Source organism: Ranitomeya imitator, chromosome 2, assembly GCF_032444005.1.
Source record: "Ranitomeya imitator isolate aRanImi1 chromosome 2, aRanImi1.pri, whole genome shotgun sequence".
Lineage (NCBI taxonomy): Eukaryota > Metazoa > Chordata > Amphibia > Anura > Dendrobatidae > Ranitomeya > Ranitomeya imitator.
This window is the reverse complement of record NC_091283.1, coordinates 306,010,287-306,026,843: the sequence shown is the minus strand read 5'-3', so window position 1 is coordinate 306,026,843 and position 16,557 is coordinate 306,010,287. Positions and strand designations below refer to the sequence as shown.

The window sequence follows — 16,557 nt, the reverse complement described above, 5'->3', positions numbered from 1 at the left end:
TGGAATCACCACAGTAGAAACATAGCCCATTCAGACGTCTGTATTCCTGCCGTTCCACTCTGGTCATAGTCCTATCGCACTGCATAGGCTCAGGTTTAACCTCAGGCAATACCGCCAAATGGTGCACAGATTTACGCTCGCGCAAGCGTCTACGGATCTGAATGGCTAAAGACAAAGACTCATTCAAACCAGCAGGCATAGGAAATCCCACCATGACATCCTTAAGAGCCTCAGAGAGACCCTTTCTGAACAAAGCTGCCAGCGCAGATTCATTCCACTGAGTGAGTACTGACCATTTCCTAAATTTCTGACAATATACTTCTATATCATCCTGACCCTGGCACAAAGCCAGCAAATTTTTCTCAGCCTGATCCACTGAATTAGGCTCATCGTACAGTAATCCGAGTGCCAGGAAAAACGCATCGACACTACTCAATGCAGGGTCTCCTGGCGCAAGAGAAAATGCCCAGTCTTGAGGGTCGCCGCGCAAAAAAGAAATAATAATCAAAACCTGTTGAATAGGATTACCAGAAGAATGAGGTTTCAAGGCCAGAAATAGCTTACAATTATTTTTGAAACTTGGAAACTTAGTTCTATCTCCAAAAAACAAATCAGGAATAGGAATTCTTGGTTCTAACATAGATTTCTGATCAATAGTATCTTGAATCTTTTGTACATTTATAACGAGATTATCCATTGAAGAGCACAGACCCTGAAAATCCATGTCCACACCTGTGTCCAGAAACAACCAAATGTCTAGGGAAAAAAAAAAAAAAAGTGAACAGAGCAGAGGAAAAAAAAAAAAAAAATGATGTCAGAACTTTTTCTTTCCCTCTATTGAGAATCATTAGTTGGCTCCTAGTACTGTAATGTCTGCCAATGAAAGGTGTAATGAAGGCAATCCAGAGACACAGTGTGCCTAGCGATCAGAGCGCACACAGTGATCTGACAAATACCCAAAAACAAAAGAACGAGCTCTGAGACGTGGAAACTCTGTAGACTGCACACCTGATCCTATCCTAAACACAACTAAAAGTGGCTGTAGATTGCGCCTAACCACTACCTATGCAACTCGGCACAGCCTAAGAAACTAGCTAGCCTGAAGATAGAAAAATAGGCCTGACTTGCCCCCAGAGAAATACCCCAAAGGAAAAGGCAGCCCCCCACATATAATGACTGTGAGTAAGATGAAAAGACAAAACGTAGGGATGAAATAGATTCAGCAAAGTGGGGCCCGATATTCTTAGACAGAGCGAGGACAGTAAAGCGAACTTTGCAGTCTACAAAAAACCCTAAAGCGAAACCCACGCAAAGGGGGCAAAAAAGACCCACCGTGCCGGACTAACGGCACGGCGGTACACCCTTTGCGTCTCAGAGCTTCCAGCAAAACAAAAGACAAGCTGGACAGAAAAAAGGCAACAAAATAGCAAAAAAGCACTTAGCTATACAGAGCAGCAGGTCACAGGAACAATCAGGAGAAGCTCAGATCCAACACTGGAACATTGACTAGGAGCAAGGATAGCAGCATCAGGTGGAGTTAAGTAACGAAGCAGCTAATGAGCTCACCAGAACACCTGAGGAAGGAAGCTCAGAAGCTGCAGTACCACCTGTGACCACAGGAGTGAATTCAGCCACAGAATTCACAACAGGCCGTATCAATAGATTAATTTCAACAACCACCTATGATCTGCATATACAGTGGGGCAAAAAAGTATTTAGTCAGTCAGCAATAGTGCAAATTCCACCACTTAAAAAGATGAGAGGCGTCTGTAATTTACATCATAGGTAGACCTCAACTATGGGAGACAAACTGAGAAAAAAAAATCCAGAAAATCACATTGTCTGTTTTTTTAACAATTTATTTGCATATTATGGTGGAAAATAAGTATTTGGTCAGAAACAAACAATCAAGATTTCTGGCTCTCACAGACCTGTAACTTCTTCTTTAAGAGTCTCCTCTTTCCTCCACTCATTACCTGTAGTAATGGCACCTGTTTAAACTTGTTATCAGTATAAAAAGACACCTGTGCACACCCTCAAACAGTCTGACTCCAAACTCCACTATGGTGAAGACCAAAGAGCTGTCAAAGGACACCAGAAACAAAATTGTAGCCCTGCACCAGGCTGGGAAGATTGAATCTGCAATAGCCAACCAGCTTGGAGTGAAGAAATCAACAGTGGGAGCAATAATTAGAAAATGGAAGACATACAAGACCACTGATAATCTCCCTCGATCTGGGGCTCCACGCAAAATCCAACCCCGTGAGGTCAGAATGATCACAAGAACGGTGAGCAAAAATCCCAGAACCACGCGGGGGGACCTAGTGAATGAACTGCAGAGAGCTGGGACCAATGTAACAAGGCCTACCATAAGTAACACACTACGCCACCATGGACTCAGATCCTGCAGTGCCAGATGTGTCCCACTGCTTAAGCCAGTACATGTCCGGGCCCGTTTGAAGTTTGCTAGAGAGCATTTGGATGATCCAGAGGAGTTTTGGGAGAATGTCCTATGGTCTGATGAAACCAAACTGGAACTGTTTGGTAGAAACACAACTTGTTGTGTTTGGAGGAAAAAGAATACTGAGTTGCATCCATCAAACACCATACCTACTGTAAAGCATGGTGGTGGAAACATCATGCTTTGGGGCTGTTTCTCTGCAAAGGGGCCAGGACGACTGATCCGGGTACATGAAAGAATGAATGGGGCCATGTATCGTGAGATTTTGAGTGCAAACCTCCTTCCATCAGCAAGGGCATTGAAGATGAAACGTGGCTGGGTCTTTCAACATGACAATGATCCAAAGCACACCGCCAGGGCAACGAAGGAGTGGCTTCGTAAGAAGCATTTCAAGGTCCTGGAGTGGCCTAGCCAGTCTCCAGATCTCAACCCTATAGAAAACCTTTGGAGGGAGTTGAAAGTCCGTGTTGCCAAGCGAAAAGCCAAAAACATCACTGCTCTAGAGGAGATCTGCATGGAGGAATGGGCCAACATACCAACAACAGTGTGTGGCAACCTTGTGAAGACTTACAGAAAACGTTTGACCTCTGTCATTGCCAACAAAGGATATATTACAAAGTATTGAGATGAAATTTTGTTTCTGACCAAATACTTATTTTCCACCATAATATGCAAATAAATTGTTAAAAAAACAGACAATGTGATTTTCTGGATTTTTTTTCTCAGTTTGTCTCCCATAGTTGAGGTCTACCTATGATGTAAATTACAGACGCCTCTCATCTTTTTAAGTGGTGGAACTTGCACTATTACTGACTGACTAAATACTTTTTTGCCCCACTGTATATTTGAGCAGTATCATAAAGCAAATCCCTTACAAAGGCTAAAGCCTAGAAAGGCCAGAATATACTGACACAAAAAAATTTAAATGTGGGTAAAAGGATGCAATGTAAGTATATTTGTCTCATTGTCCTGATAAAATCAACATCAAATAAAGGACAGGGACCCATAATAAGTCCAAGCCCTAGACAGTATCCATAATAGGACTGTACACAATTAAGTTTCATAAGAATATGATAGATTTTAATAATAGAAAAAAATGATACAATGATCATGTACTCATCTGGACTTGTGATGTACCATTCAAGTGCCCGACCCTTTTTTTTTCCATCATTTTTTCATTTGTCTTGTGGCTTCTTTATTCCCTGATGAACCCGTTATTCCCATGTGGGTAAAATGCGTTGGGTATTAATTTGTGGTGTTGCCTACCTGTGGATAGAGCCTGATCGGGCTTCTTTTGGGGGATCCCGCACTTGAATGATACATCACATGCCCTGATGTGACATGCACTTTTTGTACCCATAATATTTTGTTCCCTACTTGACATTTTTATTGTCTACGATTTGGAACATGTTTAAGACATTTTTCATTAAAAGTTATAGTTTAGGGATCCTCGTTTCATGGTTTTCTTTTTTTTTCCCTCTTTTGACGATAACCCCATAGAGAATCTATGGGGTAAGGTAAGGCAAGTTTGCTGGCCAATCAAGCACAGGGATACTGTTGTTTTTAAACCAGGTATTGTTACTTTTGGCATTCTGGACAGGTGCCAAGTCCTGCTGGAGAATGACATTTCCATCTCCAAAAAACTTGTGGGCAGAGGGAAGCATGAAGTGCTCTAAAATTTCCTGGTAGACGGCTGCACGGACTTTGGTCTTGATAAAACACAGTGGACCTACACCAGTAGATGACATGGCTCCCCAAACCATTACTGATTGTGGAAACTTCACACTAGACCTCCAGCAGCTTGGATTGTGGCCTCTCCACTCTTCCTCCAGACTCTGAGACCTTCGTTACCAAACGAAATGCAAAATTTACTTTCATCTGAAAACAACACCTTGGACCACTGAGCAACAGTCCAGTTCTTTTTCTCCTTGGCCCAGGTAAGATGCTTCTGGCGTTGTCTATTGGTCATGAGTAGCTTCACACAAGGAGGCAACACTTGAAGCCCATGTCCTGGATACATCTGTGTGCAGTGGCTCTTGAAGCAATGACTCCAGCAGCAGTCCACTCCTTGTGAATCAACCCCAAATTTTTAAATTAATCCTTTCAAGGCTGCAGCTATCCTGGTTGCTTGTGCACTTTTTTCTACCACACTTTTTCCTTCCACTGAACTTTCCATTAATATGCTTGGATATAGCACTCTGTGAATAGCCAGTTTCTTTAGTAATGACGTTTTGTGGCTTACCCTCCTTGTGGCGTGCCAATGGCTGCCTTCTGGACATGTCAAGTCAGCAGTCTTCCTCATGATTGTGGAGCTACTGAAACAGACTAAGGGACCTTTTGTGAAGCTTAGGAAGCCTTTTTTTTTTTAGTTAATTAGTATTATTTACTGAAATAATTACTTTTGGGTTTTCATTTGCTGGAAGCCATAATCATCAACATTTACAGAAATAAACACTTGAAATCGATCACTCTGTTTGTAATGACTATTATAATATAACAGTTTCACTTTTTGTATTAAAGAACTGAAATAAAATTAACTTTTGATGACATTCCAATTTTGTGAGAAGCACCTGTACCTGATGCCTACCAGATTTTGGCTGGAGGCATTCCCAAAGTGCGAGCATTGCTCTTTTAAGAATCGGAGCAAGTGTACGCAGGCCTAGAGAAGCAGGAAGGCACAACAGGAAACAGATAGACCGCCGATTGTCCGGGACATTGAGCATGTTGGCATCCGTGCCACAGGAGGGAGAAGGACCACACTGGGAAGTCAGAATTGCCTTTACAAATGTAACAGCATCATTACCCTCTGATTTCTCTTACAGGCGCATTATATTTTTCTTCAAATGATTTTCTTTTCAGCACATTCTACTTACGCTGTCATTTGGTTTTGTAGTTTACAGACCTGGACAGGTAGGGGTCAGAATCTCCTAATTTATGAAGGTAGGTGGATTTCCCAGATTGTAAGTTCTATAGAAAAGAGCTTTCAATACCCAAAGTAATTTGTGCAGTTTTAGGTGGAGGAGAATGTTGTGGTCTAGAGGCAAAATTGTGATCACACGAGTGTGACATGACTCAACTACTTCTTTACTTCTCTGCATTTAGTTTTTACTACTCACCTGGGTAGTCATATGTAGGAATCTCCTCTTTACACCGCTCATCACCCCTCACATATGTCTCTGTAGTATAAATATGGGTCAGATCTTCACCCTGAAACAAATATTGTATCAATCACAGAGAGATGGAGAAGTCACATCTGGGTCATTCCATGTCGAGTGAACCAATGATTTTTACCATTATATTTTTAATTCTTTTGAGATTTTGTTATTTGGTATTAGTGTGTCAGAGAATGCAAAATGTGAAGAAAAAAAAAATTCTAGAAATTTTTTTTTTGTTTAAATTGACTTTCAAAGTTCAGAAAAAGTGCGAATTTCGGAGTTGTCTGCCTTCACATTTCTCCTCATAACTCAGGCTAGAAAAAAGATAAAGAAACAAAATAAACACCATTCTACTCAGAACTGTACAGGCTTTCACCAGATATGTCACAAGAGTATCTTTGATAATACTTTACCCATGGAAACGCCAAATTTTAAAACGCATTTCCAAAAAAAATTTCAAAATGTTAAAAACTGCACATGTACCTGCTATGCTCCTATCCACATCTGTACCAAAATACAAGTTGGGATCGTGATGGGATCATATTTTAAAAAATAAAACGATTACAGTGTCAATTCGAAAATCTCGCATTCAGATCTGTTCAGCCTGTGGTCTAACAGTGTGGGGTCTACATTTACCAAATAATCCATGATTTTTAGATATTACTGTATTATTTTATTATGTTACAGCTTAGAAGCAGGAGAGGACAGATGAGAAAGCTTTGTTAGGGCTCATGAGAATGAACAGGGGTGGACAGTGAATGCAGAGCAGATGACCGGCCGGCAGCTCGGGCCTCCAGAGGCCATATTAGACCATATTCACACCAAATCTTAACACCCAGGCAACTCCTCAAATGGAGGGAGAAAAATAATTCTTAACATCCAGTTCATGTATTGTACAAACCAGGACTACGAAGAGGAGGAGAGTTTGTGAAAACCTCGGTTACAGGAAGCAGAAAGGGGACTCAGCAATACGGCACTGCCATCCCATGTAGTGACACAGAAATAAAAACAAGGGTTTCTTCATTCAGCAAAGACAGTGACGTCTGTTATGAAAGGCAATTCAGTACTACAATGGACATAGCGGTCAGAGCACATACAGTGATCTGACAATAACCCAAAATCATAGAACGAGCTCTGAGACGTGGGAACTCTGCAGACCGCAATCCCTAATCCTCTCCAAACAACACTAGAGGCAGCCGTGGATTGCGCCTAACTCTGCCTATGCAACTCGGCACAGCCTGAGAAACTAACTAGCCTGAAGATAGAAAATAAGCCTACCTTGCCTCAGAGAAATACCCCAAAGGAAAAGGCAGCCCCCCACATATAATGACTGTGAGTTAAGATGAAAAAGACAAACGTAGAGATGAAATAGATTCAGCAAAGTGAGGCCCGACTTTCTTAACAGATCGAGGATAGAAAAGGTAACTTTGCGGTCTACACAAAACCCTAAAGAACACCACGCAAAGGGGGCAAAAAGACCCTCCGTACCGAACGGCACGGAGGTACACCCTTTGCGTTCCAGAGCTTCCAGCAACAAATTAGACAAGCTGGACAGAAAAAATAGCAAACAAATAGCAAAGAAGAACTTAGCTATGCAGAGCAGCAGGCCACAGGAATGATCCAGGGAAAAGCAAGTCCAACACTGGAACATTGACAGGAAGCCAGGATCAAAGCATTAGGTGGAGTTAAGTAGAGAAGAACCTAACGACCTCACCAGATCACCTGAGGGAGGAAACTCAGAAGCCGCAGTACCACTTCCCTCCACCAACAGAAGCTCACAGAGAGAATCAGCCGAAGTACCACTTGTGACCACAGGAGGGAGCTCTGCCACAGAATTCACAACAGACGTCCATGACGTGGTAGAAGGCGGCACAAGATCGGCAATGGATGACAGAACTGGTGATGTGACCTGTGAATATGATCGGCGCTGGTGGCGGCTACTGGACTCTCCAAAGATTGTGAAAATGAAGAAGTAGAAAGGACTTTTCTGCACTTTCTGGTCCAGCACCGTCCTTTGTGTATCCAAGAAAACCAGACATTGTAAAAGTTACAAAAATCAGATATTAACTCAGGTGGAGCGGAGCACCATGACAGGCCGCACATACTCTAACACAAAACGAAATGGCCATTGCTAGTAAGCGCTTATGGGCAAGATGACATTTCACCCACTAGAAGGGACACTGTTGTGGATTCTGTTTTTGGGCTCCCTCTGGTGGTTACAGATGGTACTGGGTGACTTGTGTTCTCTGCGGTCTCTGGTGTCCACCTGTTCTATCAGGATATGGGAGTTTCCTATTTAACCTGGCTTTCTTGTCATTTCCTCGCCGGCGATCAATGTAATCAGTGTGTCTTGTTACCTCTGCTTTCCGCTTCTGTGATCATCAGGACAAGCTAAGTTTTTGATTTTCCTGTTCCACGTTTTGCTTTATTTTTGTTTTAGTCCAGCTTGCAGTTATGTGATTCCTTGTTGCTGGTTGCTCTAGTGGGCTGATATTACTCCTCATGTTCCATGAGTTGGCACATGAGTTCAAGTAATTTCAGGATGGTTTTTTGTAGGGTTTTTCGCTGACCGCGCAGTTCACTTTTGTATCCTCTGCTATCTAGTTTTAGCGGGCCTCATTTTGCTGAATCTGTTTTCATTACTACGCATGTGCTTTCCTCTCATTTCACCGTCATTACATGTGGGGGGCTGCTATTTCTGTGGGGTGTTTCTCTGGAGGCAAGAGAGGTCTTTGTTTCTTCTAATAGGGGAAGCTAGTCCTTCGGCTGGCGCGAGACGTCTAGAATCATCGTAGGCACGTTCCCCGGCTACTGCTAGTGTTGTGAATTAGGTTCAGGATCGCGGTCAGCTCAGTTTCCATCACCCTAGAGCTTGTTCTGTTTTTTTTTGTGCTTGTCCTTTTGTGATCCCCTGCCATTGGGATCATGACAGGACACATTGATGATAAAAGGCCAGTGTAAGAACCTACTATTAATTGTTTGATTAGTTCATATTTTATAGAACGAGGATTTAACTACTGTACTATTCTTCTTAAACACTCCATAAATGACATGTTTAGTGATATAGTAGAAAAAAATTGTTACATTTATAAATAGGTCGTAAAAATATGGGTTCATTTAATCTTGTTTTAACATATAATTAGGACGAGACTGTATTTGGAAAATCACACTTGAGGATATGATCACCTTTTTTCTTTTGGTTTGTTCAATGAATTCAGGTTGAAAATGCTGAGTAAGATATATTATGATGATTAAGATGTATTTATTCTGGCACTTCGGTATTTGTTTTTTTGTGTTTCTTTATTGTTGTATATAAATGTTGAATTCAATAAGTTGTAATTTGAAAAGAAAGAAGGAAGAAACTCGCACAAACATAGAATCAGATGATTCAAGGCTTAAAAAAAAATTCAAATTTGATAGGTCCCAAGTTGAATCCCTGTAAAAATGTAATCAAGAACACAAGTAACACACATGCATGTTTTCACAATTTTAAAACATACGCTTTTTAAACAATTGTGCATCAAAATTTTGAATTTGATTTCTCCAAAACAAAATATAAAGAAACATAGTCTTGTGAGTTGTGACATATCAAATGAAAGCCGGTACCGTTCTGAGAACAATGATGCCTCTCCCACCTCTATATCTTAATTCTAGCCCGAGATATGATAAAAAATGTAAAGCCATACCAGGCCAAAATCCGCGCTTTTTTAAACTTTGGAAATCCGTAAAAAATTAACCGATGAAGAAAAAAATTCAAAACTTCTAATTTGTAATTAACTAAAGATGTACTTCATAAAAAAAAAAAAAAAAATCTAAAGACGTCAGGTAAAAAAAATATTCATATTTGGATCACTTGATATGGAATGACCCATCTATGATCAGCTCTAATCCTGCCATCTCCACCGTTCTCATTACACAAGTATAAAACATATAATACTGGTGGATAAAACAAGACTGAGCACAAGACCTTCACAGCCGTCTACACATCATAGGGGAGATCTCATGACACCTTCTCTCCATCTACCTGATGATCCTGAGGAACACTGGGATCTTCTAGTTTACAGTCCTGTGGAAGAAGAGGACGGGGACATCTCTCTGGTGTTGTCCTCTTACTGGATAGAACTGGAGGAAACACATACAGGGACTGAATTCATTCTTTACATACAGATAATTATAGGCCGTGTGTATTTAGTCCTGTCTATTACCTGGTGATGTGAGGGGCTGGGGAACCTCCATTATGACGTCCTTGTACAGATCTTTGTGTCCTTCTAAATACTCCCACTCTTCCATGGAGAAATAGACGGTGACATCCTGACACCTTATAGGAACCTGACACATACAATGATACTGTAATCCCCCGATCCCTTCATAGCGTTACTGTATAATGTCCCAGCATTCCCAGCAGTGTCACCTCTCCAGTCAGCAGCTCAATCATCTTGTAGGTGAGTTCTAGGATCTTCTGGTCATTGATGTCCTCATGTATCAGGGGGTGAGGTGGAGGCCCCGTGATTGGGCTCAGGGGTCTTCCCCATCCCTCAGACACAGGGTCCTGACAGCGCTCACTAGAGGTCTTCTTCACTACTGTGTAATCCTGGTTATGGAGAGACACATTAATAAATCTCACTACAGACATTTCCAGAGTCCTCACCTCTCCAGTTCTGTCCATCTGTTATTCCCATAGATAAGAATGATGTAATGTGACGTCATCAGAATCTCTCACCTCTCCAGTAAGCCGGAAGAGGATCTCTAGGGTGAGGTGTAATATCCTCTCCGCCATCTTGTCTCTATCCATATCCGTCTTTGATGAGTATATCAGGGAAATTCTCTTATATAGAAGATCTTCACTGAGAGAATCCGATATTGTAGAGACCTGAATGAGAAGAAGATGAGCCGATGTAACATCATAAAAATCCTGTGTAATAATACAATTACTGGAGATAATAAGGGAAACATGAGATTATTTTACAGTATTTAGTTTTCTTCTTTACATCCACTAATAAAACCTATATATTTAGGCCACAGACAACAAGCAGTTTCTTCCTCGGAGTCGGCAGCTGAATACGTTTCTCATAGACTCATCTTCCATAACGCTAATTCTCCTCTCATTTACCGACACTGGAATCGGCATTAGCAATACTGCAGGAGATATTCATTACACGTGACAGGAGAAATAACTACTTCATGATGAGGACGACATCTTCATCTTCTACTACGGCTCTAGAAACAGATTTGTCCAGAGTCCGTCACTGACTCCATCACCACCGGCCTCTATATGAAGGTTTCCCGTCTTCCCTGCACTGTAATCTTCTATCACGTTCGATCTCAGGTCTGATTCACACAGAAGTTTGAGGCTTTTAGAAAAATTTGTTTGTAAGAACAAGACAGGAGATATTTGATGTTAAATTCTCCATGTATAGTTGTTTTTTTCTCTGAATATGATGTTTTTCTTTTGTTTTTTTTTTCCCCGTAAGCTTCCGTATATTACATGTAAAACACAAAAAGAAAATAAAAAGGGGGACTGAATGTACTGGGGGAACACTATACTGTGTGGGGGCCCCGTACTATAAGAGTAATACAGGTTTCCTTGGTTCCCGTCTTTCATAGTTGGATCGTTTGTATCTATCAACGGAAAAGGAACAAAACCATTGTGATTCTTATAGGGAGACAACACAAACCCCCTAAATATAACATTTTATAACAACCCCACAATCTGTGACTCTTCAGGGTAAATCGCTCTCTCCCCATTGGATTAGAGCTGATACTATGAAGCTAAAGGGACTAAACAGACTTTCTGTCACCTCCATAAAGGGGCACTTTACTGTGTTTGTCAGAACTGTCCGAGGATTATTAGAGGTGATAGTTTCCCCCAATTAGAAGGGACACCTGTGGATATTGGGGTCTTTTCCTGCTACAGTTCTGGTGTGTGGACCCTCCACCTGCAGAGCCGCCCTCCACATAGAGAATAATGGGGCCTCCAGCACCGACTTCCACCCGCAGAGCCGCACTCCACATAGAGAATAATGGGACCTCCAGCACCGACCTCCACCCGCAGAGCCGCACTCCACATAGAGAATAATGGAGCCTCCAGCACCGACCTCCACCCGCAGAGCCGCACTCCACATAGAGAATAATGGAGCCTCCAGCACCGACCTCCCCCGCAGAGCCGCACTCCACATAGAGAATAATGGAGCCTCCAGCACCTACCTCCACCCGCAGAGCCGCACTCCACATAGAGAATAATGGAGCCTCCAGCACCGACCTCCACCCACAGAGCCGCACTCCACATAGAGAATAATGGAGCCTCCAGCACCGACCTCCACCCGCAGAGCCGCAATCAACATAGAGAATAATGGAGCCTCCAGCACCGACCTCCACCCGCAGAGCAGCACTCCACATAGAGAATAATGGAGCCTCCAGCACCGACCTCCACCCACAGAGCAGCACTCCACATAGAGAATAATGGAGCCTCCAGCACCTACCTCCACCCGCAGAGCCGCACTCCACATAGAGAATAATGGAGCCTCCAGCACCGACCTCCACCCTCAGAGCAGCACTCCACATAGAGAATAATGGAGCCTCCAGCACCTACCTCCACCCGCAGAGCCGCACTCCACATAGAGAATAATGGAGCCTCCAGCACCGACCTCCACCCGCAGAGCCGCACTCCACATAGAGAATAATGGAGCCTCCAGCATCGACTTCCACCCGCAGAGCCGCACTCTACATAGAGAATAATGGAGCCTCCAGCACCGACCTCCACCGCAGAGCCGCACTCCACATAGAGAATAATGGAGCCTCCAGCACCGACCTCCACCCTCAGAGCCGCACTCCACATAGAGAATAATGGAGCCTCCAGCACCGACCTCCACCCTCAGAGCCACACTCCACATAGAGAATAATGGAGCCTCCAGCACCGACCTCCACCGCAGAGCCGCACTCCACATAGAGAATAATGGAGCCTCCAGCACCGACCTCCACCCTCAGAGCCGCACTCCACATAGAGAATAATGGAGCCTCCAGCACCGACCTCCACCCTCAGAGCCACACTCCACATAGAGAATAATGGAGCCTCCAGCACCGACCTCCACCCGCACTCCACATAGAGAATAATGGAGCCTACAGCACCGACCTCCACCCGCAGAGCCGCACTCCACATAGAGAATAATGGAGCCTCCAGCACCGACCTCCACCCGCAGAGCCGCACTCCACATAGAGAATAATGGAGCCTCCAGCACCTACCTCCACCTGCAGAGCCACACTCCACATAGAGAATAATGGAGCCTCCAGCACCTACCTCCACCCGCAGAGCCGCACTCCACATAGAGAATAATGGAGCCTCCAGCACCGACCTCCACCCGCAGAGCCGCAATCCACATAGAGAATAATGGAGCCTCCAGCACCGACCTCCACCCGCAGAGCCGCACTCCACATAGAGAATAATGGGCCTCCAGCACCGACCTCCACCCGCAGAGCCGCACTCCACATAGAGAATAATGGAGCCTCCAGCACCGACTTCCACCCGCAGAGCCACACTCCACATAGAAAATAATGGAGCCTCCAGCACCGACCTCCACCCGCAGAGCCGCACTCCACATAGAGAATAATGGGGCCTCCAGCACCGACCTCCACCCGCAGAGCCACACTCCACATAGAGAATAATGGGGCCTCCAGCACCGACCTCCACCCGCAGAGCCGCACTCCACATAGAGAATAATGGAGCCTCCACCACCGACCTCCACCCGCAGAACCGCACTCCACATAGAGAATAATGGAGCCTCCAGCACCGACCTCCACCCGCAGAGCCGCACTCCACATAGAGAATAATGGGGCCTCCAGCACTGACCTCCACCCGCAGAGCCGCACTCCACATAGAGAATAATGGAGCCTCCAGCACCGACCTCCACCCGCAGAGCCGCACTCCACATAGAGAATAATGGGGCCTCCAGCACTGACCTCCACCCGCAGAGCCGCACTCCACATAGAGAATAATGGAGCCTCCAGCACCGACCTCCACCCGCAGAGCCGCACTCCACATAGAGAATAATGGAGCCTCCAGCACCAACCTCCACCCACACTCCACATAGAGAATAATGGAGCCTCCAGCACCGACCTCCACCCGCAGAGCCACACTCCACATAGAGAATAATGGAGCCTTCAGCACCGACCTCCACCCGCAGAGCCACACTGCACATAGAGAATAATGGAGCCTTCAGCACCGACCTCCACCCGCAGAGCCGCACTCCACATAGAGAATAATGGAGCCTCCAGCACCGACCTCCACCCGCAGAGCCACACTCCACATAGAGAATAATGGAGCCTTCAGCACCGGCCTCCACCCGCAGAACCACACTCCACATAGAGAATAATGGAGCCTCCAGCACCGACCTCCACCCGCAGAGCCACACTGCACATAGAGAATAATGGAGCCTCCAGCACCGACCTCCACCCGCAGAGCCGCACTCCACATAGAGAATAATGGAGCCTCCAGCACCGACCTCCACCCGCAGAACCACACTCCACATAGAGAATAATGGAGCCTCCAGCACCTACCTCCACCCGCAGAGCCGCACTCCACATAGAGAATAATGGAGCCTCCAGCACCGACCTCCACCCGCAGAGCCGCACTCCATAGAGGATAATGGAGCCTCCAGCACCGACCTCCACCCGCAGAGCCGCACTCCACATAGAGAATAATGGAGCCTCCAGCACCGACCTCCACCCGCAGAGCCGCACTCCATAGAGGATAATGGAGCCTCCAGCACCTACCTCCACCTGCAGAGCTGTACTCCACATATATGGCTGCTCTTTCGCACAGGACCTGTAATGAGGTCACAGGAGGGGAGGAGTCAGGGGTCACATGATCAGGGGCCTCAGTGTATGCAGGACTCTGCTGTGCTGGTTGTCATGGTGCTGGATGAGGGGAAGTTTATGTGTGGGGTCAGGAGGGGTTTACAGTGTGGATGTAGCTGAGCCGTGTGGGTGCGAGGTGTACGGATGGGGTCCTGTTGTGAATTCTGTGGCCAAGCTCCCTCCTGTGGTCATGAGTGGTACTTCGGCTGGTTCTGTCTATGAGCTTCCTCTGGTGGATGTGAGTGGGGCTGCGGCTTCTGAGTTTCCTTCCTCAGGAGAAATCACCAACCACACAACTGAAGAACCGATATCAAATCTTTGCAGAGGATGAAGATGGCACACCTAAGGATGAAGCAATACCAGCAAGCAAAAAAGAAAAGGGCACACAGCAACAAGTGACAGCAAAAAGTACAGCCAAGAAGCAACGAAGAGTGGTGGTGGTGGGAGACTCACTACTGAGAGGCACAGAAGCAGCCATCTGCAGACCGGACATAACTGCAAGAGAAGTATGCTGCCTTCCAGGTGCGATGATCAAGGATGTGACCGATAGGATACCAAAGCTCTTCAGCTCCAAGGACGTCCACCCATTTCTTCTGATACATGTTGGCACCAATGACACGGCAAGGAAGGACCTACCGACAATCTGCAAGGACTTTGAAGAGTTGGGGAAGAAAGTAAAGGAACTGGATGCACAGGTAGTGTTTTCTTCTATCCTTCCAGTAGACGGGCATGGCACCAGGAGATGGAACAGGATCCTTGATGCGAACAACTGGCTAAGACGATGGTGCAGACAACAAGGATTCGGATTCCTGGACCACGGTGTGAATTACTTGTATGATGGACTCCTCGCCAGAGACGGACTACACCTCAACAAACCTGGGAAACACACATTCGCCAGAAGACTCGCTACACTCATCCAGAGGGCGTTAAACTAGAAGAAGAGGGGACGGGAAGAAAAACATTAGACTTGAACAAAGAAGACCCAGGAAAACATACTCAGAAGGGAGGTAAGAACATTTCTAAAACAATCCACAGCGAGGAGATTGGAACAAAACAAAATCCTCTAAACTGCATGCTCGCAAACGCCAGAAGCCTGACAAACAAGATGGAAGAACTAGAAGCAGAAATATCTACAGGTAACTTTGACATAGTGGGAATAACCGAGACATGGTTAGATGAAAGCTATGACTGGGCAGTTAACTTACAGGGTTACAGTCTGTTTAGAAAGGATCGTAAAAATCGGAGAGGAGGAGGGGTTTGTCTCTATGTAAAGTCTTGTCTAAAGTCCACTTTAAGGGAGGATATTAGCGAAAGAAATGAGGATGTCGAGTCCATATGGGTCGAAATTCATGGAGGGAAAAATGGTGACAAAATTCTCATTGGGGTCTGTTACAAACCCCCAAATATAACAGAAACCATGGAAAGTCTACTTCTAAAGCAGATAGATGAAGCTGCAACCCATAATGAGGTCCTGGTTATGGGGGACCCATAAAGGCAACAGGTTTCTGCTAATAACCAAGAAAAATTATCTTTCACAATTGGTGCAGAATCCAACCAGAGGAGCCGCACTTTTAGACCTAATACTATCTAATAGACCTGACAGAATAACAAATCTGCAGGTGGTTGGGCATCTAGGAAATAGCGACCACAATATTGTGCAGTTTCACTTGTCTTTCACTAGGTGGACTTGTCAGGGAGTCACAAAAACACTGAACTTTAGGAAGGCAAAGTTTGACCAGCTTAGAGATGCCCTTAATCTGGTAGACTGGGACAATATCCTCAGAAATAAGAATACAGATAATAAATGGGAAATGTTTAAGAACATCCTAAATAGGCAGTGTAAGCGGTTTATACCTTGTGGGAATAAAAGGACTAGAAATAGGAAAAACCCAATGTGGCTAAACAAAGAAGACAGGCAATTAACAGTAAAAAGAAAGCATTTGCACTACTAAAGCAGGATGGCACCATTGAAGCTCTAAAAAACTATAGGGAGAAAAATACTTTATCTAAAAAACTAATTAAAGCTGCCAAAAAGGAAACAGAGAAGCACATTGCTAAGGAGAGTAAAACTAATCCCAAACTGTTCTTCAA

At 44.8% G+C, this 16,557-nt stretch overlaps 1 protein-coding gene across 2 annotated transcripts in view; it reads right to left on the bottom strand.

Moving 5' to 3' along the window:
- Nucleotides 1-14,421, bottom strand: part of LOC138666948 (oocyte zinc finger protein XlCOF7.1-like) — a 160,230-nt gene extending 145,809 nt beyond the window's left edge. The window contains exons 1-6 of one of the 2 annotated variants that reach the window (XM_069755149.1): nucleotides 14,167-14,421; nucleotides 10,337-10,486; nucleotides 10,028-10,207; nucleotides 9,822-9,945; nucleotides 9,641-9,738; nucleotides 5,578-5,668 (exon numbers count right to left, since the gene is read on the bottom strand). In XM_069755149.1, coding sequence (XP_069611250.1) covers nucleotides 5,578-5,668; nucleotides 9,641-9,738; nucleotides 9,822-9,945; nucleotides 10,028-10,207; nucleotides 10,337-10,486; nucleotides 14,167-14,409 — 886 coding nt within the window. In that variant the 5' untranslated portion in view covers nucleotides 14,410-14,421. The remainder of the gene's footprint in view (nucleotides 1-5,577; nucleotides 5,669-9,640; nucleotides 9,739-9,821; nucleotides 9,946-10,027; nucleotides 10,208-10,336; nucleotides 10,487-14,166) is intronic. The other variant, XM_069755146.1, reaches the window with a different exon arrangement.
- Nucleotides 14,422-16,557: the final 2,136 nt, after the last annotated feature.